General features: G+C 38.8%; 1 protein-coding gene and 1 long non-coding RNA gene across 3 annotated transcripts in view; one reads left to right on the top strand and one right to left on the bottom strand.

The window, feature by feature from the left end:
* LOC108495711 overlaps nucleotides 1–15,564 on the top strand; it is a 24,357-nt gene extending 8,793 nt beyond the window's left edge. The window contains exon 3 of the long non-coding RNA XR_001874215.1: nucleotides 13,197–15,564. This is a non-coding gene — a long non-coding RNA (uncharacterized LOC108495711). The remainder of the gene's footprint in view (nucleotides 1–13,196) is intronic.
* Nucleotides 15,565–15,604: 40 nt separating this feature from the next.
* The window catches only part of LPGAT1 (lysophosphatidylglycerol acyltransferase 1), a 66,578-nt gene continuing 54,358 nt past the window's right edge, over nucleotides 15,605–27,824 (bottom strand). For both annotated transcript variants that reach the window (XM_017811693.1, XM_017811694.1), the window contains exons 7-8: nucleotides 25,843–25,949; nucleotides 15,605–21,338 (exon numbers count right to left, since the gene is read on the bottom strand). In XM_017811693.1, the coding sequence (XP_017667182.1) occupies nucleotides 21,187–21,338; nucleotides 25,843–25,949 (259 nt within the window). In that variant the 3' untranslated portion in view covers nucleotides 15,605–21,186. The remainder of the gene's footprint in view (nucleotides 21,339–25,842; nucleotides 25,950–27,824) is intronic.

Here is a 27,824-nt window from a genome sequence, read left to right as displayed (position 1 = left end):
ATCTGAAAGTTGATACTTCCTAAATGCAAAGTTCCCTCTGTTTCATATATCTGGTGGAGATAAAGTCTATAGAGCAAGGACTATTCCTTGGAGGACTTAAAAAACGCTCTTTGACCAGATGATATTTGACATTTCTTTTGCCACTCTGCCAGGCTCCTCAGAGGGCTGAGCTACTCTCATTTCTGCCATGGAAGCAAAGCCACCATTTCACTTCCCTCAAGCTAAACAGTGTATGATGGGCAACAATTCAGAATTAATTTGACAGTAATGGAGTTGACAACTATTACTGTAAGGTATTTCTGCTATGAACATTATCATCCTGTCCTCATTTCACACACCCTCCACATCCTCCCTTCAAGTTTTTGGTGTTACAAGGAATCTCTGAGCAGTGGATAACCCAACACATACAATGCATACATGTATACACTGCTGTCTGGGCACAGCAGCAACCTGGGACTTGGCTTCTTTGGATACTCCAGCTCGGAGACAGAAAACAGCCCCAGCAGCATGGGGCTACAAAGTGCATTCACACACAGGTCCACGGGAAGTGGCAATTCCTTCTAAACAGGAGTCAGGTGTAGAATCATAGACTAATTTTGGCTGGAATGGACTTTCGGAGACCTTGTGGTCAGATACCTTGCTCAAATCACAGGATATCTAAGCAATAACACTTTTTATTTTCTTAACAGTTCTATTTCTGCTTAAAATGCCCAAAACAAACTGGTGGTAAAAAGATGCATTCTGTGTACATAGCTAGAAAAAGCAGTGAAGGTTAAATTTGAAATATGCACAATTCCTTTTCTTCTAACATAGGTATCAATGCAGAATGAATAGCACTGAGACCAACATAATCAAAAAAACAGACACGACTGGCTACAATCACCACACAGTATCAGAATGGATCTACAATGATTTGATGTATTAAAACACACACGGCAATTTAGGTCTTGCAACCCTGAGAATGAGGGCAAAGTCCTGAAATAATGAATGGCCCAGGGTGCAGAAAACTGAGCAGCAGTCTCTTTATACCACACTCAAAACACCTTCACTTCCCTTTGACTTCTCTTCCCCTTTTTAAAATGAAAGGTGATTCAAGCTTCCTTGCGTGAGCCTGGCTCCTGCCATGCCAGATATCCCTACTCAGCAGAGAACTGCATTCCACCCAGCCTTGTACACTTACCCACAGAAGGCACAGCATGGAGCTGCTTGAGGCTCACTGCCAGTGTCACAGGCACAGCCTCTCCTTGATCCCAACCTGCTGTACATAATGAGTTTGTGTCCTTTCTGTGGAGAACCAAGCTAAAGACAGGTGCTGCAGGTGGCCACTGAAGGAACCCAAACATGGAAGAAGTGCCAAGATCTGCAAGGACAAGCATTGCAAGCAAGGCGGAGGCAGGTGAAAGGGTTGGGGAGAACAGGGTTTGGTCTGATCTGCTCCTAACTCATTGCCCTGATAGCTTCCTTTTAGCTCAGAAAACATTTCAGGGTTATTTATATTTTTACAAAAAAACATGGACAGGTTCCTATCCAGCTGATGAAAGAAATTTCCTTAGCTTTCAATGTCTTAGCAGCTGAATTTGTAAAATCAGAACTTAACATTCTACCAAGGTCTGAAGTCTCAGCTCCATGCAAGTCAATAGGTGCCTCATCTCTAACTTCACTCTGAATAACTAGCGTAGGCTTATTTTAGTAACTAGCCCTGTATTACAGCAACTATAATAAAAAGGTGTCATGTAAAAAAATCAGTTTGAGTGTTATACTTGGAAAGATTCAGGAAACAAGATGATTCCAGGGGGCTTCTGTAAATGTAACTTCTACAGGAGTAACAGTATTGCCTTCTTGGTCTAACCTAATAAGCAACACGATTGCCAAGTTCAGGTAGCAATTATTTCAGTAGGCTCAACCAAAACACATTCAGCAAGCTCCAGTTATGAGTAAGTCCTTCCTTTCATTTAAACATGGACAACAGGAACATCAGTTATCCACATGCTGCTGTTACAAACAGGAAGGCTTGTTTTTACTCAAACCCTCCCTGCTGTTTTTCCTGTGTGGCCACAGGCAAGTCAGGCATAGAGGCTGTGTGTCACTTCTGTTTCTCTGGAATTAAATGAGCTCTGCTACCAGCTTCTCAGGACACAGGTAGTGATCAAGATTTTGATCTTTTGATGAGCTGCAGCATAGAAGAATGAGATGCTTTCATTGTTAATATTCTCATAGATTTATCCTGTAATAATTTATTGCACGAGCCAAGAATTATTCCTGAAAGAAATGTAGAAGACAAATCCTCTTGAGCTGTTCTATGGATTCCTACAGATTTGAGCTTTTTAGCTCCTAAACTTTGCTCCCTGCCCATAACAGTAGCTCTGCTGCCTATTTCCTGCAATGCCCACTGGGCAGGCACAGCACACATTGCAGCCATCCACCAGCTTACCAGGTTATATAAAATACCTGTATTCTGCCTACTTTTTTCTCATGGGGGTCACTTAAGATGGGAAGTCTGTCCTCCATGCAGCTATCATTTTTTCAGTAAAAAACCCTCTTAGGGTCACACTTGAGACTTCTGCAAGATTTAAATATAGCTGAGGATGGCCAATAGGCCTGGAAGCTATGGGTCAGGGTAAGAACAGATGGATTAACCACAAAAATCTTCTCTGCTTGGGAAACTGGGGATGCTTCTCGCAACCCTAATGTGCGTTGGAAAATCAATATCAAGACTCCCAGACAACCTTCTGTTTTATGGCAGTAAAATGCAATACAACAAGCTAAAGGTGTTTTCATGTTTTAAAGATAATTTCCCTATGTTGTCATGACAGGGTTGAATCTTTTTTCATGTTCTAGATAGGGATTTAATAATATTGTATCTTAATATAACCATTCTCAATTTTCAAACCTCTTGGTTTGGTGATAATTCAACATTCCTATAGCATATCTTATTGCAAATTGCTAATATAATGGAGTGGATAGAGACCATAATTTTGTCTATAAATTTCACAAAGAAAAATGTCATATATCAATAAACTACATTTCTAATGCCTTGAAAATATAAAATATTGACCCTAATTCTAAAGCTGTCCTTTTTACAATTGAATCTAGCTTTTCAGTCTTAAGATCAGTATTTCATTAAGTCACAGGCTGACAAAAGAAGTGTAGGTAAAAATAGGAGAAGCCTGTTCTTTGGCCTGGCTAATTGCAGATAGTCCAAATAGTTATTTTAATACATCTTCCTCTCTAGGAGAATTATAGTGACATGCATTTGTGCTCACAACATTAGCACTGACAGGAAGGTCACAGGTAAGTTCAGTTTTTTTATCTGAGTGTGCTTTTACCTAAGCCAAGAGCAACACTCAGGAAGGCCTACAGCTGTACATACACCAAAAGGGAGTAGTGCTACTGTGAAAGTGCCAAAACAGTATGGATGTTATTCATCTCAATTAATTCAGTCAGTGCAAAATATTGTTTATGGAGGTTAAGTGCTAAGCTAGTGTGTCCAGTTGGATGTGGCCAAGGACTCACCTCAGAAGCAAAGGAGCAAGGGTAAAATTTAAATGGATGTGATGTTAGACTTTTAATAGGAACTTTTGGGGATACTAACCCCAAAAATTTCTTATATTAATGTCTCTAGTAGAAATGGCCTTTCAATCACCTCCTTACATGTTAAACTTCCTCATAGGTGCAGCACACCTGCTGGACCTTGTTGTTCGCTTTGCTGCCATATAGTCTGTAAAAAAAAATAATCTAAAAATGGATTCTTAACTTTCTATAGATCATTGAAACGACATGAATATGACTCAGGCAAAATTGTGTGAAGTGACAGTGTCTTTTTTTTTATTAAGTCTAGTAAAATACATTTCTTTTCCCAAGAGACCTTTCCTAACGTCTTCAATGGAAAAACATACCATACAATCATGTGACTCCTAATTTACAAGGATTGTCTCTGAATTCTTCTGCTTAAGATGTGTTGGCCTGCACTGCTCCAAACCGTCAGCTTTAGCTCAGTATCTTCAATAATGGCATGACCACTTGCTCTGTGCTTCTCAGTGGGACAGATCACTGACTTCTGCACAGTCCCTGTGATATCAATCAATCCTGTCTCCTCTTGGCTCACACAGACAGCTTAGTCAGCTCCAATGAAAGGTTTCATTTTTAAAATGAAAGATTCAGATGAAGATTGCTGCTTTAGCTGTCTATGATTCAACTGCTTGTGAAAAATAGCAATGTCCTCTAATATTCATTGTTTGAATAGTAGTGGTGTACTGGAGTGACAATCAAAGTAAGATAAATTGTAATTTTGAGTGAAAATAAGGTATCTGTGTCTGGAGGATCTGAGGACACAGTCCATGGTTGCATGGGACATCCAAGAAGAAAAGAGGAAGCCCAGAAGATATACCACAAGGTGCAGGACTCCAGTTTAAACCTCATTTGAAATGGAGGTGTTGGTTCTCTGATTCTGAGGCAAAAGTCATATTGGTCACATCCAGCAGTAAACACTGACCCCGTTACCTAACCTCTGTAGTTGCACTGTAGACAGAATCACAGAATCTGGTGTTTGTTTGATCCCTCCACAAGCTAATTCAGCATACTGCGCTAGCAGAAAATTGCTAGTTTTGTTTTGGGTGGCCATAAGGTTTTTGTCACTGTTATTCAGCACAGAACACAAAAGCACAGGGAGGCAAGGTCACTTGGTAGGCCAGAGGGGCACGGCTTTAAAGTCTTTGCCAAAGCCAGTCCAGTGGACTGACCACAAGACCTCATGTGTTGTTTAAAGTATTGAAATGGCTTCCAACATTTCAGTGTCAAAATCAATAGCACTCTGATGAATTGGGACATTAATTTTCTTTTCCTCCCTCCTTTTCACATTTTTAATCTCTTTCTCTCTGCTGGAATACTAAATATGTTTTGAGGTTTCAGACAAATTTGGAACATTTTAGTTTTTAATTTTAATTAGTAGACATCAGAGGACCTGACCCCTTTTATAATAATCAGAAGGGTTGAATAATTGAGGTCTCAGCAGTCAAGGTCAAAATACGTAGCTTAATCTAACAGATATCTAATACAAACTCTATACACCACTAATGTCTATGATGTTAAACTACAAAATCTTTAGAACCCAAAGATCCATTTTTTCTCTATGAAGAAATTAAACAAGACACACTTTTTAAAATGAAAATTATTGCCTGACATTGCATGTAGTAGCAGTGCATCTGCTCATGTTTAGTCCGTTCACATTAGCAATAATACTTAGGATAAAGCTGCTTCTGTCTTTAATACAGGATCTGTTATGTCACGGGAGGTTCAATGTCTGCAGCACAAGCACAATTACATAACCATGCATCACCCACAGTATCTATTAGTGTACATTAGTCAGCAAGGACGACAGGCATATGCTCAGAGGGGATCAATGTTCCTGTTAACACATTGCATCAGAGATGTGAACAGACACCCCCATGAAAATGGATCCAAGGAGCAGGTGGCCTGGTTTCTTAAGGCATTGTTCTCATTCTTCCTAAAAGTAAGAATGAGATCATCTATGTTTGATTATGCTAATTTGTTTCAAAGCTTGATATAGTTTGTCAGAGTAGGCTATTTCACCATTATAAAAACTCTTAACTCGGGGTGCTTCTTCTGCAGCAATGGATTTAGGAGAGAAAAGGGAGAAATTGGTCTACGCACAGAGCTACACAGCAGCATCAGTTCATGAGACTGCTTACAACACTACAACTAATGCATTCAGAGACTTAAGAGGAACACTGGAAGCTAAATAAGTGTGCTTGCACATGCACGAGCCAGTTTAACTAAACCACTGCAAGCTTGCACATAAGTAGATAAGGTCTTTTCCAACCTTACTGATCCCATGATTATTTCTACAAAGCTGCTTCCAAACTCTAACATTCAAATTACCTGCTTTAGTCAAGTAATTATTTTTCTTCAGATTCTCAGAGAGAACAAACTAGAAATAAGGTACTTATATTAGAAAAGAATAAAAGGCAGGAAGACACAAATTGTGATGCAAATACTATGGGTTCGGTAACAAGGAACGGTTCAGAAGAGGGCAGGGTGGGGCATTTAATTCTTCTGAATGGCCAATCAACCCCCCTCAAGGCGAATACTGAGTACTCATCCCATAACTTCATCTTCAGTGATGAACTCACCAGACCCTTGTCCTGAAGTCTATTTTTGTTTTATTGAACTTTTCTTCTACTCTCCTAGCTCTATTTGGAAACTCCTCGGAGCAGTGCAGTGAGATATAAAGAGCACTATTAGTCCGCTCCCTGCTGCTTTGGTTCTTGGCCTGATGTGTAAACACAGACTGAACTCAGGGCTTGTTCAAATCAATATGCCACACTCTGAATGGAATATCTGAAGGCAAACCGCCAATCTACAGTTTTTAATGTAGTGGTCACCACTGGCAGAGAAACGGAGAGGCGCAGTAGTAGGCTCTGCATCTGCCACAGATAAATCAGATAAGGAAAGTGAGTTAAGAGCTCAGTGCTCCCCATCCATTGGGGAACCTGGGGGGAGCCAGTACTGCAGAGAGGAGAGGCACTGTTATGAATGGGCAGCTTCAGAGGCTGCTTGTCACAGACTGCACACAGCACCAGGGGCTGATTGCAGACTATGTTTTAAACATTGCCCAGTGATGTAGAGGTGACTTGGTTTGAGAGATTGTGCTCGAACAGTACTCTAGCCCAGGGCATCTCACCCAAGTGAGGCAATCAGCTGGCCCAGCTTCAGCCTTGGGCATTTACTTGGAAATTCACTCCCTCCCTGATACATCTTTTGTTGAAAAAAGGCCATTATACAACAGAAAACAGGAATTAAACCTCAACACATTTGCTAGTCCTAACATTTGCTCTATACAAAACTAATGCTTCTTCTAGTACCTGAATGAGTTACAATAAAAACATAAGAATTAATGTTTTATAAAGCTGGAAGAACAGACTTTCCAGTACAGAGCAAAAATGCAATCCATCTCTCACATCATGTTTACTCTTCACTTTAAGCAGCTGTAAATGCCATTCTTCTTATTCATTTTGCCACACATGCACTTATAGCCTTTTCTTTCCACTTTTATGTAAATGTTAAAGCTAATTGCAATCTCTAAATAGCTTTCTAAGTCTTTCTGATAGGTCTGTGACATGACCTTGAAGCACCTTTCCAACTCTTTACTTTCTGTGTTTTACCGGTGCAGTCCTGAGATAAGCAAGGGAGCTTTCTCCTCGTGTGAGGCTTAAGTGTGAGCCATTACTCAGCTAAAAATCCAGAGGGAATGCTGTCAGCAGAGCTCTTCCCCAGCTCTAGGACAACATGTGGGCAATGAGAAAGTAAGGCTGATAAGAGAGCAGCATCTCACTGGCTATTTATCTGAAACATTTATTGTAAAATCTCTCAGTCACTGAGAGCAGCAGCTCCTGATCCTGCAGCTACCGGTCTGAGGAATTCCTTTTTGGAACAGACCAGCACAGCACAGCAAGTGGTACTGATGCTAAACCAATGCCCCAGAAGCCCAGGCCTAAATCGTAAATGTGGCTGATAGTCAGTTTAACAAATCTACCAGAGATCAGGTGAATGTAATATAATTAGTAACCTGCTACATCACCAGAGAAAACTAATGCCAGCAACCAGTTTGAAAGATCTTATACAACAAACAAGTCAGGTCCAAAAATCTCAGCACAGATGTAATAATCCTCTTATTTATATATCTCCTTTTGGAGGGGATGAAGTACTCTTAACATTTCGGTACTGGAAACTTCCCCTGGTGATGCAAGTTGGAAATGTCCTGAAGGATTGAGGTAGCTGAGCCTCTGCCGAACCACAACAGGCCAGGTAATACTGTCAGGCTGCACTATGCACACAGAGGGTACTGAGCAATCCAGGTGCAGCTGGTGGCTACAAGATGCTTTTTAAGAAATGTTCTCCAACCTTGAAATGAAAATTAGAGAGAAATAGGAAGTTTCTCTCTAGCTGTGGCAGATAATTTCCGGAAGGATTTTGCATTTGGGATGTTTTTAGCAGAGATTTATCATCTTAAGGAAACAGTGGGCTTTGCCCAAAGTCAAGACAGGATGGTCTGTGCAATTACGTTTGTGACAACTCTTTGGACTACAAAGACTAAACAGTAGCCAGTGAGCAGCCTAAAGCCTTATGCACAGCTGAAACCATAATTTTATTCCTTACATTAAACTTCAGTTTTTCCACATGCTCTTAAACTTCTTGTTTTCAACCTAAAACAGGATCCTGGGCATGAAACAGCAATCCAAAAGTTAAATCACCCAGTTTTTAGTACCATGGGGATTTACTTGACTGAAACCAGCACAATTTAAATCACACCCAAGTTAACTTCTGACATTAATGTCACATTCTCAGCTAAAATTAATCACCAGAAAATATTTTGTCCACACCAATGTTTGTATTGCAAACAATGCAACCAGCTCATGTAGCATAGTGAGGTGCACTTCATTATCTTTTCACCTCCCTGGAAAATGTACTGGAATACAGGCACCTACCAGAGTGTGCCTGTTTTTTGAATCACCTATCCAAGGAGATGGTGCTCTCATGAGATCCAGTCATCCTAAAAATATATGTGACTTTGCTCAGGTAGGGATAAAAACAGTGATAAAAAGTGTGAAAAGTGGAAAAATTTATAAAGGTTTGTAAGGACAGGAGAAACAGTCACACTTTATTTTTCTGAACCCAATCCTGAAGACTTTCAAAGGCAAGTATTAAGCTGACAAACTGTAGATGCTGGGCTTACCCACTTAACCTAGTGTGGGTTGCAAGTTCCAGGCTAGGTTGTAGTTATGGAGAGATCCCAGGTGGAAGAAACAAGCTGGCTTTCTATCCCCATCCCTTTCTGAATGTGATTTAATGATCCTTTATAAGCTATGTGTCCCCTTTCCCATCTCTCAGGATGTAAAAAGTTGTTTTGACTTTCCCACTGATTTGCTTTTGTCTGCCTCCAGTTTTTCAGCAATGCAAATGTCTTCCTGGCAAAGAGGAGACACCATCTTTGATGTTTGATTTAATTACCAGCTGTCAGCACACAAGGCAGGAAAGAGAGTAAGCAAATCTCAGTGCAGAGACTTTCCATACAGAGAACATTTATTTTACATAAGCATGTAAGTCAACTCTCACTCCTCACGGAAACACCTGCCCAAGGCTCCTGCAAGTACCTCAGTGCTTGGTCATTAATTTAGCCCTAAGAACATCGTCACAGGACCAGGCCTGGAGGAACTGACACTCAGCTTCATCTTCGAGGCATATACTGACAGCAGTGATCTAAGAACATAGGTTCCCATTTCAAAGAAACATGGAGTGGGTTTGTTTTCATTTTCCTTTTTTAAAAAATTGAAATACCCTGTTCTTTCTAGGAAGAAAGTCTATGTGCTATCTTGTATCCTGACTCTGAAAGATTGAGGTGCTCAATAAAGTATTTTGGATTAACAACATTTAGTCCCTTCACAAAGGTACAATGCTTTAAAATTATGTAATAATTAATTTTTAATTATTTTTACGCAAATCATAATTAAAAATCAATGCAAGCCCAATCACGACAGGACACATTACAAAACCCAAAACGGATTCTCAGTTGTAGCTTATTTAGTTGTCAGGTTTATGCAAAGGAGCCTTATTGCTGGAGTTTGTTCTGGTTCACCTTCAGCCTGTAGCCTGTGAAACTGCTACCTGGTGGTGCTGCCTTGGGGCATTCTCTAACCCAGTGCCACAGACAGTATAACAACTAATTGACCAACTTACGGGCAGGGCATCTCACTCCTTACAACCACAAAATGTCTCCAAAGAATCCCTGATGGAGTTAAAACATTAAGCTTAAACCCCATTTGTCAGATTGTAACATCGAGAAAGACTGATTTGTTTAAAAGTTGCAGTTTTCTACAGCTCCTTTTTGCTGTTACTTTTCTTTTTCTTTTAACAGTTTTAGCCTTCTTAACCTTCAGCAGCCGAAGATGCAGCAATTAGAAGAACTAAGTATAGAAAGTATAGAAGAACTAAGTATAAAAAATGTATTTTCTTTCCCTTCTGACTTGCGAACACTGAAGCGTTAAAAAAAATGAATGAAAAATCTTATCATACTAATTTCCTAGGTAGGTGCCACACTTGTACATTACCTTGTCACTGTAACACATACTTTCAATACCAAGTAAGGGTTATTGCCATAACCTGGAGACTTCCATGCAGTGCTGTAAAGTAAAGAACTTTTTGTTCCTGCAGTTTTGATAATATAGCTACAGCTCTGGCCTGTCTTACTGTGCAGCTTATTCCAGATTCATCTTCTGAGCTTACAAAATACCATATAAAAATAGATTATTGTTCTATCTAAATTTCCATAATCCTTGTGCTCATCAAAAATAAAGTCATATAACTGTTCTTAGTCAGGATTGTACTAATTAGTACAGCTGGCACTTCTGACCTTGTGATATGTACCCTTAATACACTCAGGTTGGCTGTGCTGCCTGCATTACCATACACAGCATATACAACACCTCTTTACAAAACAAAGTGCTAGAGAGAGAGATGCAAACCAGAAAATAAAGGTCAGGAGCCTTTTGCATGGTTGTATGGAGTTTCTCCATATCCTGATTCTTTGGCTTGACTGAATATTTTGTATTTATTTTCATATAACCAATATATATATATAACATATAACAAGGGCCACAAATAAAAATCAGAGTGCAACTTTTTATAGATCCTTTAGGGAGACAGAGCTGTTCCCCAAAGAGCTCTTGACCGGTGGCTCTGGTTCAGGTTAGCAGCATGTTGGCTTCTACAACAGCTCCTTGAATCTCAGAGATTTCAGGGAGATACCAGCAGAAGCTTATAAAACTTAACCTGAACGTTAGGATCAAGGAAGCAATTTCCCTGTTCTCTCTCTTTACCTTACGGAACAGCTTTATCTTTTTAGTCTTCTTCACTATGCAATAAATCTAAATGCATGCATTTTTTATGCAGGAAATAGAAAATTATTGGCAGATTTTTTTTTTTTTTTTTTTGCTGTAGCTGCTAACATATTTATCGTTTGATTTATATGTGTCACTGGAGTCAGGAAATCACTAATCCATTAATAAATCTAATCCTCTCACCATCAAGCTGTATGGATAAGTATTTAAATAAATTATACTGATAGGGCAATCAATTCTCTGAATGTTATAATAAAAATCAGAAGGAACTTAACTATGCAGGTTACCAGAACAAGAACAGCAATTTAAATAGTTCAGAGAAATACTCAGTCATGGTAGACTGACAGACGTATATAAAAGGAGGAAAGGTAGGGAAAAAAAAGCTACATCAGGGTTTGTTTTTTTTAAAAACCTCTCATAACACAACAGAGAACAAACAACCAATAAGAAATCAGAACATTTATAAAGAATGAAGCTTTTTCTGAAAGAAAGTGGACTTTTGACAGAGCTTCTAACCTGCCTGCAGGACTCATTAACCTCCCAAAGCTCAAAAATCATCAGGTCAACAAAAAAACCCCCAAATCCTGACACTGAGGAGACAAAGTAAAAGCAAAACAAAACAGGGAATATAAATTTCAGTGGGAATATAAGCCAACTTCTAATGGAAGGGTTAGGAAGAAAATTCCTGTATATAGCAAGGTTATTCAAGGCTTGTCCACTCCAGGGATCCTTACACTTTTCCCTGAGGCACTTGTCCTGGCTATTCTGGGTGTGAGGATAATGGCTGAGACATATCTGGGGCCTGATTCTCTATGCAGCTCCATTCATCTCTGTTTACATAATAAAGAAAGGCACTTTAATAGTTACTTCAAAGATGAAAATTAGAAAATATTCTGAAAAATTAGCATTATATTTATTGCTATTTCTTGCAAAATCAGGGTTTGTAAGCCTAGAGCAGAAAACAGAAACACTGCACTGAGACAGTAAAAGCATAAAGAAGGAACTTGCCATCTAGCTACTAATAAAATTAAAAGTTTCATAGACTTTTGGGCCAAAGCCCATCAATTATTTAGTCTTGTTACCTGCATAATGTAGGTCACAACCTCCCACTGTAATTAGGCTAAATAGTATCTACTTCTATTTCAGCTCTGTAATAAAATATTTAAGACAACAGTTCTGATTTCAAGAGTTGAGGAATGGAGAACCAAACACATGCCCAAGCTGGGGCTTTCCCTCCCTTCCTCATCCTGAGCTTGGCTTTATTCTGCACTGAACTGCTGCATATTTAGTAATTTTTTCCCAACTGGATTCCATGAAAATACCTGCTGAGTACACCTGATTTGTACAGAACATAATGGTATTTTACTTAGCTCTTGGATTAACTAAGCAGACTAGACTCTCTTCTTTCACTTAACTAAATTTTTCCAGATTTCCTTTGTAGCTTTAATTGGCTCAGTTTGGGATCTTTTAGAGTTTGTGTTGGTACAGCTTCACTTTGTGTGTGTGTGTGAGTTTTATTCAATGAATAATGCTAAGAATTGATCTTGATCTAGATCCTTCTCTCAGCACAACAGAGAGACGTGTAAGGGGCACACAGTGGCAGGTATTATAGGCAACCTTAGGTAACTGCCCTCAAATGGATGTCCTTCTGTCCACTTAGCAAATACTTAGTTGCCTGCAGAACACACTGATGTTCTGAACCTTTAGGTAACAGCTGCAGTGCAAACACAAAACATCAAACCCCACCTTATAAGTGTTACTGTAGGGGAATTGCTGGAGTAGGAAAACCCATCAGCTACAATCTTAAGTGACAATGGAGTCAGTACTGAATATTGGAATAAACAGAAGCGGGACAAAATTTATTTGACAGAAATTAATCCAGCACTAGTTAAGTGGCATTATTTCAGCAAATATTACTGCAGGCTTGTGGGCAATTAACAGAGCTTAGTTTTAAGACTCTACTAAATATTAAATACTATTTATATCTATTTTTGTTGTTAGTTTTGGCTTAGAACCTTCCTCAAAAAACAACCCCACCCTAGTTACAGGATACAAGGTTCAGCTCTGGAGGCTCTCAAAATTGTGCTTGTCAGGCGAGGTCCTCTAAGTCACTGGCTGTGGTGTAACAGCAGAGCATTGCATATAAAATGTTCCACTACTTTTGCCAGCTGCAAGAGACTATTTAGTCAGAGCAGTGGCAAAAAACCCCAAACACCAAACCAAAACCAAACCCAAGCCATCAGTTCTGTTCTACAGATTTTAAGTTTGCCATTTTCAATGCAGGAAAATTACCGTCTCGTCCAGTGGAGGGAGTTTTCTTTCTTTTCCTGGATGCACATCTTGTGCACTTGAAGACAGAGGTGCAGAAGGACAGCCCCTATCTACTAGTTCTGGGTTTCTTCCCTTCAAATACTTGGTGATGAGCAAGACACCGTGTGTCAGCCTAAGAGAAACACAGAGAGAGGGGAACACAAGAACAACAACAAAAGCATCTTCGGTGTTTCTAAAAGTGTGGAGGGAGAAGAAAACGCAGCAGCTTCACCTTGGGGGAAAGCACTGGCAGGCTGTGGGTTTCACAGCACCACTGTACCTGTCACCTCCTCCTCACGAGAGAAGTGTGCAAGACAAAGGGAACAGCCTTGCTGAGGGGAAGTGAGGGTGAGACAGAAATTAATCAGCAGGAGTGTTTAACACCATTGCATCTGAACCTGAAGTTTTGGCTTCTAGCGTCTTGTGTGATGGTGTCTGCTCCTTGAGTGGATAAAAACCAACTAAGATTGTGGGGCAAAGACGAAAAAAAGAAGGTCCAGAGTGCAGCAAGCCAACGAGTTAGAGAGCCATAGCTCGGAGCTGGGAGTGTGCAGTTCCACCACAGGAAACAGTTGGAAGGAGCAGTGAGCAGCCAGCCACCCCTCAGAGGTGAAGAAAACCTTGCTAAGAGACTGAGAGCAGTGTTTTATTTCAGCTCAAAGCCAGCCAGCTACACCTAGCCTGGAAACAACAAGACTCTTGGGAGGGAAACATTGGTTTAGAAATTCTTCTCTTCCATCTTGCCTAGCCATTTTGAGTCTATATTCAAAATACAGTCTCACTAATGCGCAGAGGGAAATCCTACTACTCTCTGCTCCTACTTGGTCTATTTGCTTAAAGGGTTAAATCTGCCCTTTTATTTATTTCTATGTCAGTATCGTCTGGGATAACTTCTCTTCCTGGGAGACATCTATTCCTTGTGGCCAGATGAACCTTCCTTTTGGTCAGTATCAAACACACACTTTACTAAGTGATTTGGGCCACTCAGCAACTTGTCCTCATTAATAAATTAGTAGATAAAAAAAATTGTATTTTATTTCATGTCGTTTATGAAAATATTGTACATTGTTGAACAGATCTGCAGAATTAGTCCACTGTGAATGAAAACCTTCCTCTCCAAAAGTAATTTAGTATAAATTGACCTTTTAGTTTTTCCCCTTCAGATTCTCAAGTGAGATTACAAAACCCTCAACTATACTCTGTCATACAATAATCAATTCTGCCATACAATAATCAGCCACATTTGACATCTCATCGAGTTTAGTCTTGTAGGTTTGTTTAGCAAAGCCAGAGTTGCTTTTTCCCAAAGCCATGTAGAGGGGCCTTACTGAGGTTAGCTTATTATTTACTCACTGCATAGACCTAGAGTTTGATCTTATTGATCCCTGTCACAACATCCACTTTTTTGGAACTTTCCCAGTTTTCCAAGGTAAACTTAAAAATCATGTCATCACCATTCAGGGAGCTCCTTACCACTTTAGTGCTCATAAATTCACTATCTGTTCTTGTTAGACTTTAATACTTGCATAATAATGTCATTTACAACAAACTTTATGATTTATTTTTAAGCAAAAATATCAGTAGCCTTTATACAGCTGCACTAGATGCTACCACTAGCTGCTCTGAAATTCCTGATGTATCACTCCTCCAAACTCAAGGAGAAGTCTTAGGCAAACCAACTGGCTAATTTGGTACAAAACCAGACTGACATTAGAAAGGACAACCAAACCAAGAGACTTCTTCCTTATTCCACACAGAACCTAAAGACATATGGGAAGTTCAAGTACTAACAGATTCAAGACATATAAAGATATTAACAGGAAAGCCTTTTTTTACAGGAGATACCTTTTCTTTACTTTCGAGATCAAAATAACTGCAGCATGTAACATGTCTGACCACCTCAGGTGCCCATTTTTATCCACACTTTGGACTGGTGACACACAGTGAGCCCGATTCTTCCGTTCTGCCCCTTATTCTGCAACTTCTTTCAAAAGGAGCCTCCCCTTTACAATCACCTAGAAAGTTACGTACTCTCCGCACCTCTATTTTAGAGCATAGCCAAAGCTCACAGCAGCCCTCAGGGAGGAAGGGGGAGAAGAAAGGGGAGAAACACCTGGAACTGGAACTCAACTGCAGCAATTCCCCCGTGCCCTAAGCTTACCTGTAGCAAGCCTTTCAGTACCTTTCCCAGGGTGAATTCAGTATCTTTCACAGGATGAACGTCTTTTGCTAAACCAAGACGACATGGTTCTTTGTAAACCAGAGTAAGCACACGACCTTTTTTATTTGTTGTCTCAGCTGAAATTAGTGATATTTATAAATGAAGAGCATCCTTTCAGAAAAGCTGTGACAGTTACCAGAACAGTAAAAATACAATAGAGTCCTGAGAGATAAAAATTTATTTATCTGATCAGCATGTCATGATATGGTCACAACTCATACAGCTGACATTCTCATAGCCAAAAGAGGGATGTTTTTTCTTTTTAAAAATACATTTTTCTTTCCAGCAGGAAGGATTTTTTAAAACAAACATTTCATACTAGGCAGGAATTAAAAACAATGGCTTTTTCAATATGACAACACCGCTGGTAAGCACTGGATCCTCCACCAGTGTCTTAATATTGAGATTTCAAGTTTTCCTTCCCACTCCCCGATTCCCCCCACCCCTCACAGAAAAACACCACACAGAAAAACAAGACAAAACCCAGAAGGGAAACAAAGAGGTAGACGTCACTACAACCATGGCGCTGTTTTGGAAATTGTGCAAGATGTCTCATGATGCTCCAAGGAGTTCCTTTTTCCTTTATTACACATTGCAGTATTGCAGACCAGCAGTTAACACAAAAGGTGACATGGAGCTAAGAGCTATTGTTAGGGAGAGATGCCAGGGCCACAGAATGAATGGTGCTGTTCCACTTGATATTGCTTTGCCTAGCTAGAGCTGTTTAAAAACAGACCACTCTTTAAAAATACACGGATCTCACAGTAATTACGGACTTGCTCACAACGAGGTTGGAGTCACATCATTTTAGGATGGTGGTAATGCAGGGTCAATGGGGTCTCAGGTTCTGCTCTTGGCATGCCCTCAACTCAGAAACTTAAAGATTCATTGCTACACAGTGACTTGCAGAGAAATTACGCAGCCTGAGCACCGGCACAGCTTCCAGAGGGCGCTGGAGTGAGTGAGGGCGGGGCTGCAGAAGCTGCTTTCCCCTCTCTTCCCTAGTGCTACACTCCTGCCCTTACCACTTCTGGCATAGAAACATTTGTCTCTGTGTCCTTCCTCATGAATGCTCTAATAAACAATGTTATCTATCACAAATTAACACTGCAGCTGTGTAGTGAACCAAAGTGTTATTTTACTATTTGTTGTGTTTATGGTAAGCACAATAAAGGGTGTGTATCTATTAGTTATGAGCACAATAAATATAACCAAAGAAAATAATCTAATCTATTAAGGATTAGAAGCATATGAAATAATCTTGAAAAAAAAATCAACCACACACACAAAAAAGAAGGAAAAGAAACCTAATAATCTTCACATAGAAATGCTGCTTCTGGTATCTGTCTACATTTCTGAAAGACATCTTGGCTGCTGAAAAGATCTTATTAAAAAATCCAATGAAATAAATTCAGCAAAATAATTCCAAACATGACCAGCCCTCTGCAGAACCACTGACAGTCCCTCCAGGCTTCCGCATCCATTTTATCATATGAAACAAAAACACAGGTAACAGAGGAGGGAAGGAGAAAATTGGAGGAGAAAATAACTGGTAGAAAAAAAAACCCTGTTCATCATACAATATGAACATCATGGTAGAGTAATTTTAAGGAACTAACTCACTTTAATAGGACAGCTGTTCAGTGAATAATTACTTCATTATCCCATGATAAAATAAAAGGTCTAACTTTAAAATGCATAGAATCCTTTCAATGACTTATTTTGTATCACAGCCAGGTAGTCTACAGTTTTTACAGAAGTAGAGCTGCTCAGAAGCATTCATAATGTATGCAGACATTTTAAACCAGAGTACAGTTTCCATTTGCTCTTCCAATTGTTGTTTTGAGGTTTTTTTAAAGAAGTGTAAAAACTATCAAATATGCAATTTTGCAAAACAACCCTTTATTTCATATGGCTCCATTATTTCCAAACAATACAGAATCCCAGATGTATAATTATTTAATGTGATTGTTTCAGATCACCAGAAAATCTCCAGCTGACTGTCAAGAGAATGCACCCAACCCTGGGCTCATGATTTGGAAATCCCAGTTTTAAGTACCTTTGGTCCCAAAATTTTGTCAAGGCAAAGCGGAGCAGTTGAATCCTGTCACACACAGTGATCGGTATCTGTTATTGTCTTGTACAAACAGGTGAAAAAAGTTAACAGCACTTTATGGCAGTGTCAGACAAAAAAAAGTTAGATCATTTGCAAACCAAGTGAATAATGAACAGTACCACAGTGATGCCTGTATTTTCACTGCAATACGATTTTTGCATCTTATTTTTGATGGTGGGGGTGGAGGAGGGAGAGGGAAACTTTTAATTTTCCAGTAAAATTTTCAGCATCTGGTGAGAGCAACTTAAAATAAAAATCCCTCCTGCAAGAGACACCATAGTTGCAAAACTAGACAGAACCATACATGGAGTCCAAGTACACCCATAATGAAGGCACACTCACCCCAGGGCACTGAAGAAACATTGCTCTATGTGGATGGGCAGATGCTTTTCACATAATGAGAATTCAAAGAGCAGCAAAGCTAAACCATGAGGACTTACATAATTTCAATTGTAACAACTTGTTTATGAACAATTAAATGTAGAAATGTAGAGATGTTTTGTGTGCAACCCTGGCAGAGAATCACCTTTATTTGCAATACACTCAAATTGCTCTCTTCTCACTTTGTGTGCAACAGCTTTCAGTTAGCACTTTTTTCTGTGAATTTTCCATTCTTGATCATTTTATACATTTTTCTATTATTTTTCCCCTTAATATAAATTCAAAGTCATATTCATTTGTGATCAACTGTATGGTTCATTAACATAATTTCCATCAAACGCATTTTGAACTCTCCAGAGGAGGAAGCCCCATGGATGGTGCAGCAAAATGCCCACTACATCCATAACACCAGCCAACTGCCAGAAGGTAGAACTGAACTGCAACCGACAGGAATTCATGTTTTACAAAGTAGCCTGCTAAGCTCCACACAGTCTGGACCAGCACGGTATTTATAGCACAGAATTTCCTAGACATTGTATCCACGTTAGTTTTTCCCTTCATACCAAAACTTCAATCCAATTTATTCTCTTTCATGAAGCAGCATCCAAGATCACGCTGGGAGGGTACTTTGGAGTTGCTTAACAACGGTTTTGTTCCACTGTCATCTACAGCAACTCAACCATGAGGAGACACAAGTCAGGCGCTCTTCACATTTTCCAGTGCAGGCAGGAAAGAAGCCTAGGACCTAAATACTATTTACTCACCCTACTGAAACAACTGAAATCAGTGCTTGAAAACAAAGTAAGAACTATAGAGGAACAAACTGAAAACGAACAGGACCAGATAAATCAAATGCTTATCTGAAACGTTATTGCGCATTACTAATTCCTTTAGGCAGCACGTGAACACTCGCTATTGACTGCAACCCACTGGGAAAAAAATAAAAATACTGCTTTTGAAAAAACAAGATGCTCTTAAAAGGAGTTCACAGCGTCTGTAAAGAACAATCTCCTGATGTGAGTAACTGCTGTGCAATCTGCTTATATAAACTTCCCTTTTTATATCACTCCAGTCTGTCCTAGCTCAAAATAAAACGAGCTGTACTATGGCCATCTGTGGTTCTGATCAAACTACCTGGTGGAGGACAGTAATAAGCAGCTTGCCACCTGTGTTTTGCAGTTTTAAAGATTCAGTCCCACGTGCAGCAGAAATAACCACTTACAGGGTAATGCTGCTGGGCTGCCCCAACAGCCTCCTGTAAAATAGCAGATTAAATACATTCATTCCATCAGCTGGACTTTAGCAAGAGCAACACAAAAAAACAAATACTCCTCAGACTGCCTCCCTGTCAGGGCAGACCTACCCCTTTTTAATGGATTTTACATTACACCAGAATTCAGGTGTAAAGAGATGGTATTTAGAAACAGTATCTTGCCTTAAACAATGAAGCTATTGGCAACTAATATCTTTTGCCTCCAGGCTGCACTGGTGCAGCTACGCTGCTACATTTGTGAGGACAGGGGTGGCATATTTGACAAGGTATTTTTCCACAAAGCCGGGGAAATTGGCATTGCCTCGTGTTTTGGTATGCTCTTTGCTCCCCCACAGAAAGGGAACACTGGCTAGGTTTTTGTATGCTGCACACCACCTACTGTGATTCATGTAGCAGCAGAGGGAGTGAGAAGGGGAATCAATATTGCATGCTCAGAGCCAAAACTACTGAGGGCTTACTTTGTTCTCAACAAAATTACTCTGTAAAAGGCAGTATGCCAACATCTGAAGTTCTGGCTACCCTGCTTGTATTTAGACAGATTAGTTTTATTTTAGGAACAGTTCTCACAAATCTCTGTATAATCACATAAACACAATGCCAACCAGACCTGCCAGAAGTAAGGCTGTACATCACAGGCATCCTTTCAAAAGTATCCTGTGCTACACATCTGAAAGTGTCTTCTGTTCCCATTTGCCCTTCAGTTCAACTCATCTTCTTTCAGTAAGATTTTAGCACAACGGTGAGCTAATTAATACTGTCCTCCATGTAGTTATTCAGAATAATTACCATACTTTTTTTTCAGTAGTATCTTCCTATAGATTTATGATAGTAATTATACCTATATTTTCTTTTTAAGAAACTAGTTTTTCTTCTATTACTCCTTAGCAAAACATTAAGATGGTTGGCATTGAATTATTTAAAAACTCTCCCACAAGTATATTTAGCGCTGTTGCAATTAGCAGGGAGAAAAAGGCCTCTATAAACCACTCAAAGGTCACCTTGGTTGGACTGCAGTATACAAAATACAAAGATGGCTAAAAATCCCCAGCAACACCAGCAGACCTTCAGCAACAGCTCGAATCGCTCTGGCTTCCAATGTGTGACAAATAAAGCTTTCTTCTATTCCCTAAGTTTAATGTCTTTCCTTCACTGTATTTTTACCTTTAAAAGTGCATTTTCAAAACTGATGACAATCACTGAGAAGCATTCTGAACAAAGAGGGAAAATTAACCAAGTGACTTTATATTTTCCAAGTTTCCTCACAATACGAGATACTGGTAGCACACAGAACTGGGAGAGCTGATGGTAAGACCACAGCAGGGATGGGCTGATTCATCACATGTGGATAGCTTTTAATCACACTACAATGCTGCAATGCATTTCTGAGGACAAATTCCTCACAAAACAGACCTGACACTAGATCTTATTTGGGTCTTGGGTTTAGATCAATGTGTCTAGTACAACAACTGCTGACTGTGTAGCCAAAAAGATACCACCACCAGCTCTGTCGAGTATCTTTGACTCCAGCACAATGAGTTGCAATAAAGTACAAGTTGTGCAAATGAGGAATCTCTACCACACCAATGTTGTACACACTACTGAAGAGACAAGTTGCTGAATTTTCTGAGCTCTAACTACATGCCAAGAAATACTTGTGGTGACAAAGCTTTCTTGTCACAGACATTCTTCTACGGTGGTTGTACGATTGCACCTTTTGTCCAAATGCTGAATTTGCTTAAGTGTGGGTGAGAGTATACATTTTTAAAAATACAGACAATTCTTAAAATAATACATCATCAGGTCACTATGTTACTGATCTTCACTTTTAGTGGAGTTTAAAATTCCCCCAAAGAGAGGTAAAAGTCCGTCCAGTATTTTCCTTTACTCTTGAATATTCACATTTGCACATACAACATGATACTCATTTGCAAGAGCCTGGATTCCCATTGTGTCCTCAGGTCCCATTCCACTTTTAAAATAGGCAATGGTACAAATACTGAAAGATGCAGTACCACATACCGCCTGACAAAAATGCAAGTGATTGTATGCCAACTAGCCACAGGTTACTGAGGGTCATCTCCCGAGAAATAGCTTTTGTTTGACCCTTCGGTGGGGGAAAAGCTCCTACAAGAGAAAAGAAAACACATTTAATGCTTCTGTACAGGAACGACAGCCTTAGTGCACAACTCTTTACCACCACTGCTTGTCCCAGCAACAGTGCCCACAAATGATTGATTAGTTTCCTATGTGCTGTGCTGTTAAAACTTGTGAAAGATTCTCCAGTATTACTGCTTATCTTCAAGAAAATAAAATAAAATAAAAAAAAAACCAAAAACCAAAAACAAACCCAAACCCTCAATAAGAAAAATTTTCATTTCCTTAGAAACTTTAAGCATAAAATTCAAAGCATTCCTTAGAAGCAGCAGTCCTCATTGTACTCAATGTTTGCAGGGAGATCCGACTGTCAACTAAGTTTTCTGTGTTATTTTTGAAGTTTTATTAATATCTGTATGATCAATTTGAATGGATTCCATATTAAATTTTACAGTTGCCCAGTGATGGGTTTGTATACTGTGAAGAAGTAACACACAGACATTCTTGAGGTTCCTCTTGAAAAGACACACAGATAAACACACACACTTTTTTAAACAACAGCTTCCACATGTTGTTTGAACATTCACTGGCCAGTCAGTCATACAGACTAAGGAAACATTGTAATTTGCCATGGAGTTTTCCAGAAATACTTTACTGAAATGCTTGCTTAGATGGGAAAGACTGGAAAGAGATACAGCTGACAATAATAAAATTTAATTTTTCCATATTTTGGCTTCTTCTGATTTGCAACACTAAATTAAATGTGTCTGAATACATCATAGCTTTATGAGCTAACTATTTGCATATATTTACATCAGCATATCAAATAATTTGTTTTACATTTTACTGAGATGCACAAAGCTTTGATGATACAAACCACTTTTGTTGTTGTTCATCTTGAACAGTGCATATAAAAACTCTAAATACACAGAGAAAATTATGTATTTGCTGCAGCATTATGGAGTCTCAACTTCTCACAGAAGAACGTGAAATTAATGATTCAAAGAGTCAAGACACAGCAGTGTCAATTTTTAATCTCAGGAACCACACAATTTGGGCAATTAGATGTCATCAGCAACTTATCCCTGTGCTTCGCATTTGCAATCACTGAAGGAACTGCAATCAAGCGTTTAAGACAAAGCTTTTCTTCCTCCATGAATGCTCTTAAATAAAAAAAAAAACCAAAACAAAACCAAAAACAACTAACTAAGAAAAAGCCTAATAAAACCCCTCTCAGTGATATACATTTTCACATGTGGGCAGATGTGCCACATCATTTATTCCCACGGCAAGGTTCTGTTTGTCCACTCTACACTGCATTTGTACTTCTATGGCCCATTGGTTTTTCTGTACAGACAATGACTTCTGGTTTAAATAACTTTCCTTTTTCTTTGGTACATACAGATGGCAACTCTTTCCCCTCTCCCAAGTCAACTCGTATCTTTGATCCTTCACTTTCCCAGCTGAGACAAGTCGAGTACTTTCAGTTGTCCTTCACAGAAATGATGACTCCTTCCCCTTAATCATCTTGGCATCTATTATCTTTCCCTCTTCCCAGTTCAATTCATATTTTTCGAACAGGGATGATGGACATGTATTGAGAATGTCCAGATGAGGTTTCAGATTTGGTACAGTGAGGAGTGTTTCCTGTTGCCCTGTAGGATGACACTGCTTACTTTTTTAGTTACCTCACACCAGTTGGCTTATGAGCACTTACAGGAAAGGCAGGGCAAGACTATTTACAAGAGCATGTAGTGACAGGACAAGGGGGAATGGGTTCAAACTGAAAGAGAGCACGTTTAGATTAGATGTTAGGAAGAACTGTGAGGGTGGTGAGGCACGGGAACACAATGCCCAGAGAAGCTATGGATGCCCCATCCCTAGAAGTGTTCAAGGCCAGGTTGGATGGAGCTCTGAGTAACCTGGTCTAGTGGAAGGTGTCCCTGCCTGTGGCAGGGGGATTGGAACTGGATGATCTTCAAGGTCCCCTACCAACCAAATCATTCTATGATTCATAGTGAATGAGGAGCACAATGACTTCAGTATACAATTACTCCTAGTTTATAGTTGCATTTTTATTTTTTTTTAATTAGTCCCCAAGTGGTTTTGTCCTGATAAATGTAATCTCACTTGTGTTACTGTGATGTTCAAGGTTATCCTGCTGAACACTTCAGAGAAATCAAGAACTTGCCAATACAAATTTCCTACAAGCTGCTAAAATATGAGTCTGTTACTTACACCTACAGCTATTAACCCTAAATGGTTTTAATTTTATAAATGAAATGTGTAAAATACACCTGTAAGAAATTATGAGATGGTTTCATTTCAAATTTTAGGTATATACTTTTTTTTGGGTTTAATATCAAGAGGTCTAATATTACAGGTTTTCCCCAGACAATTAAAGTTCTTAACACTTAAGAATATAGCAAAAAGGAAAAAGGTGCTTTAGGCTTTGTTTCTTTGTCTTCCCAAAAAAAATATGCCAAAAGAATATATTACTACTAATGATACTGTCAATGAAAACTTTTAAGGTTTCATGTAGCATTAAATGTTATTCCAGCTTTATGAAATAAGCTTCATGAACAGAGACACGTTCCTAAGCAGTGAGTATTTTAAAATAAGAAAAAATAAGAATAAGAATAAAATAAAATCAGAATGCTGAAAAAGCATTAAGTCTTAAAACCATGCCAAATTGTGACCATATAATAGATCAGTACAAAGAGGGCTCTTGAGCAGCTTCAGGGATTCCCCTCACATTCAGCCTCAGGACTTTTCCAGGGGGTTTCCAAAAACACTTTTCCAGTAGGCCAACAAAAGCAATGCAAGGAACTTCTCAACTTCATTCATAAATGGTAGTAACTTTAAATTATGCTAATTTATGCCTAATAAGGTCCATGTCATAGAATTTACATTTAAAACATGTCTTATTAATTCATACTGATTACACTGGCAAATTATAACCAATTATCCCATTTTGGAAGTACATTTCCATGAATAAATCTGATTATATCCATTATACTCTCTGAAATTCTGGACTAGTTAGATTTTCCGGATCTGACTTATTTCAATGGTATTTATAAAATAATGTCTTAATAACAATAATTCCTTAAAATATATGGACTACACTTGTATTTTTAAAGATACTCACAAAGTTATTTGTCTAATAAAGTCCAATATATACACTTGGATGCAATTTATATAGCAGGTCTGACTTTTGCCATCAGTGATGGCTGAGTGACAGCAGAATTGCATAAAACAAAATAAAACTCCAGGTTGTTAAAGAATTCTATTAATCTTTTTAAGCATTTTGATTGACAAATTAAGCACTCAAAACTGAATTAAAGCAGCCTTTGCAATAAATCATCTGATAGAATCAGCATCTTTGTTTAACACAGTCACTCTGGAATATTAAACACAGCTGATTTGCGAGACTGAACACTTTCCTCCATCAACAACTGTGATTTGCTAATGAAGAGAATATTTTCCTTTAGAGACAGGCTATATTTTATAAACTTCCTTGCCTGTATATTGAAATAAAACTCAATTTTTTCCTCTCTGGACTTCGTTTTTCTTTTTTTATTGTGATGAATTCCTCTATTTTTTATCCTGAACACATTTTCTCAATTCCTCCCCACTGGAGGGCAGATAACATACTTCAGTATCAACTGGACGGAAAAAAAGAGCCTTGGGGAAACTTCTCCAGCTACAGTTTCAAAATATTTACCTGATATTTTAAATCACATTTGCCAGTATGCCTTAAGTAATGCTATTAATGTCCCAAGTTTATTCAAATTGCACTGATCCATTAACATTGAAAGTTTACGATGACAGAAGTGATCCTCACAGCAAGGAGGCCAGTACTGACAGCACAGGGCTTTAGAGCAAGGCTCCACAGACTTTGTGTGATGTCATTCTCACAGACCCTTCCAATTAGAGCATCCTTTGGTTTAGTTTAACATGAAACAGAAGAGGACTATGGGTTTGGAATAGACCTGCAGATAATTTTGATCAGCTTTCTCTAACAGCAAGTGTCAGAGGAACAGGCTAAACAGCCACACTAAGCAGATAAAATAACCTGCCTCACACAAGGATATTATTTAATCCTTCTTGGTCAAAAACTTTGAACCCTGAAGGTTTTATATTCCCTCCAAACTTAACATAAGCTCTGAATACTTTTACTATACATTTAAATGGTCACTACCTCTTTGCATCTTGCTAAATTATTCCACTCCATAAAATCTCATGGCAGCAAGGTTCACAGCTGAGCTTTATGTTACTGCAGAAAAAAAAGTATTTTCTTAGATCTGCTTTGAATTTGACAGTTTTGAAACACTACCCTAATTCTAATGTTACTCAGGTAATTCACCTTTCATAGAAAATTTTTTAATCACACTTCTTTGCCACATAAAAAGTAGTAAAAATTATATCTCCTGTATTCACGTGAAGAATGCTTACACATTCTTACACCATTTTGAGATCCTTGTAAAAAAAGTCATTAGCAAAGAACAATTCTCTTTGTCAGATATCATCCTACCTGTTTCATAGAAATGTGTCAAGAGGTCCTCCTTTTCAATGAATCGTTGATACAGCCAGTTTGTGAGAGCTTCAGGCTCTGCAGGTACATCTTTAACTGGAAAAATCCTACCAAAGAAACAAACATAAATTAAAGTTGGAAACTGTATTCTGCATGTGAAGAATAAAGTTCTTCTCCTTCTGTCCCAGCCCTCCACAAAACACAGAGAACAAGACTTTTGTATAACTCTAACTGCATGGTTCATGCTTCCTCCAATTCACAGATCACTAGGAATTAAGGATACAAAACTGGAATACTCCAGGTTACCATCCAGAAGCACACAGAAGACAAAGGCATTAGTCTCTATCAAATAATGTACTACAGCATTTGATAAAAGCTAGTAAGTTGCTGGGGTTTTTTAATACAATACCACCACACTATATGTATTATTATCCCTAAAAAAAAAAAAAACAAACCGAGAAGCAATGAAGTTCATACACTGAATGAAATAGAAGACTGAGAAAATTCATCTGCAGTTTTGAAGAAACATTTCAACAAGCAGAAGCCACATAATGACATCACTAAGTACCAACAGCTCTTTCATACCCCAGAAAACATGTTTTCTGTGCTTTTCAAAGGATGCAAGCAGCTTTCTTTGAAATTTTTAAGGCGAGTTTTACACTGAAAATTGGCCACATAAGTAACTGTACTCAAACACTGCTGCTCTACTTTGAAAACACCAATGGAAGAATTACCGATGTTTTGGTAGTTCCATGCCGAATACTTTGTTTGCTTAGAAAACCATATATCCAGGCCAGAATTCACTGAGGTACATACATACTGAAACCTCCAAATAATCCATCACACCTCACTGGATTTTTTTCAAGTCTTACAGTAACTGTGAAATCTCCTAAGTGCCCTTTGATATATACACGAACTTATACATCCACTGTGTTTCGCTGGGAGGTCAGTGCAGAAGACATCTGTGTATCAGGCTGGCCTGAAAAATTCATACTCTGAAATGCAAGACCTTTACTGTAGGTTTCTCTTCCCAGGTGAGCTCCCACCTAGCCTGTCATCTACACCATGCTTCTATTTTCCTTAGTAGATTTTCATTTCATTTTCAACACAGTCTTGACTGACTATACTGCAAAGAATTTGAAGTAACACCACAATCATGTAGGCAGTCTCTGAACAGATATGGGAACGTTAGACTACCAAAATAAGATGCTTCTGAAGAATGCTTTTGTTGCTGTTACAGTTTTCAACATCTTTGCTTCCCCTGTTGCCAAGTCATTTGTCCCTCCTCTCTTCTGTATGATGCATGGAAAAATACGCTGTAAGTGGGGGAGATAAGCAGCAAAGCATTGCTCTAATGAGGGAATTAAAAATAATGGTGCTTTGGTACACAGAGAGAGCTCCAACATAAGGAGATGAACAAATTTATTTACCATCTATGGTATCAACGTGAACTCAGCTACTTCTGTAGTCTTTGTAGCAATTATACCTACATCTTCCTCACACTGTGGACTTCTCTGTGCTCCAGTAAAGCCAGTCTCAGAAACCAGAAATTAGCAACTGCTATCTCAGATAAAATAGCGTTTGAAGAAAAGTCTTTGGTGAAAGACAAATGTTATGAAATGCCAGTTCAGTAAACAGCTCAAGTCTTTAGTGTGCATACTAAGAACAATGACAAAGACAGGCAAAAAAGAACTGTTTTATCTTGAAGCCCAGATGTTCTACAGCAGGTTAAAATTAAAACATGTAGAGGCAAGTAAAAAACACCAACAGAGAAAGGACCATTTCTGTTGAGGGTATAACACTCTGAAAGACTTACTCCGTGTCCCCAAACAGAAGCGAGCTGCCAAGCACTATTTTTACTCTCTTCTGCCTATCTGCTGTGAAGAGATAAAAAGGCTCAGCAACTGAATATTGTGTTTCACAGTATATTTTTGAAGGACAGATGCTTGCTTACGCAAGTTTTAAGATGGTTGAGAACTAAC

The sequence above is a fragment of the Lepidothrix coronata genome, unplaced genomic scaffold (genome assembly GCF_001604755.1).
Source record: "Lepidothrix coronata isolate B3197 unplaced genomic scaffold, Lepidothrix_coronata-1.0 Scaffold33, whole genome shotgun sequence".
Taxonomy (NCBI): domain Eukaryota; kingdom Metazoa; phylum Chordata; class Aves; order Passeriformes; family Pipridae; genus Lepidothrix; species Lepidothrix coronata.
Note: the sequence above shows the minus strand (reverse complement) of the source record. Positions and strands in the feature narration are given on the sequence as shown.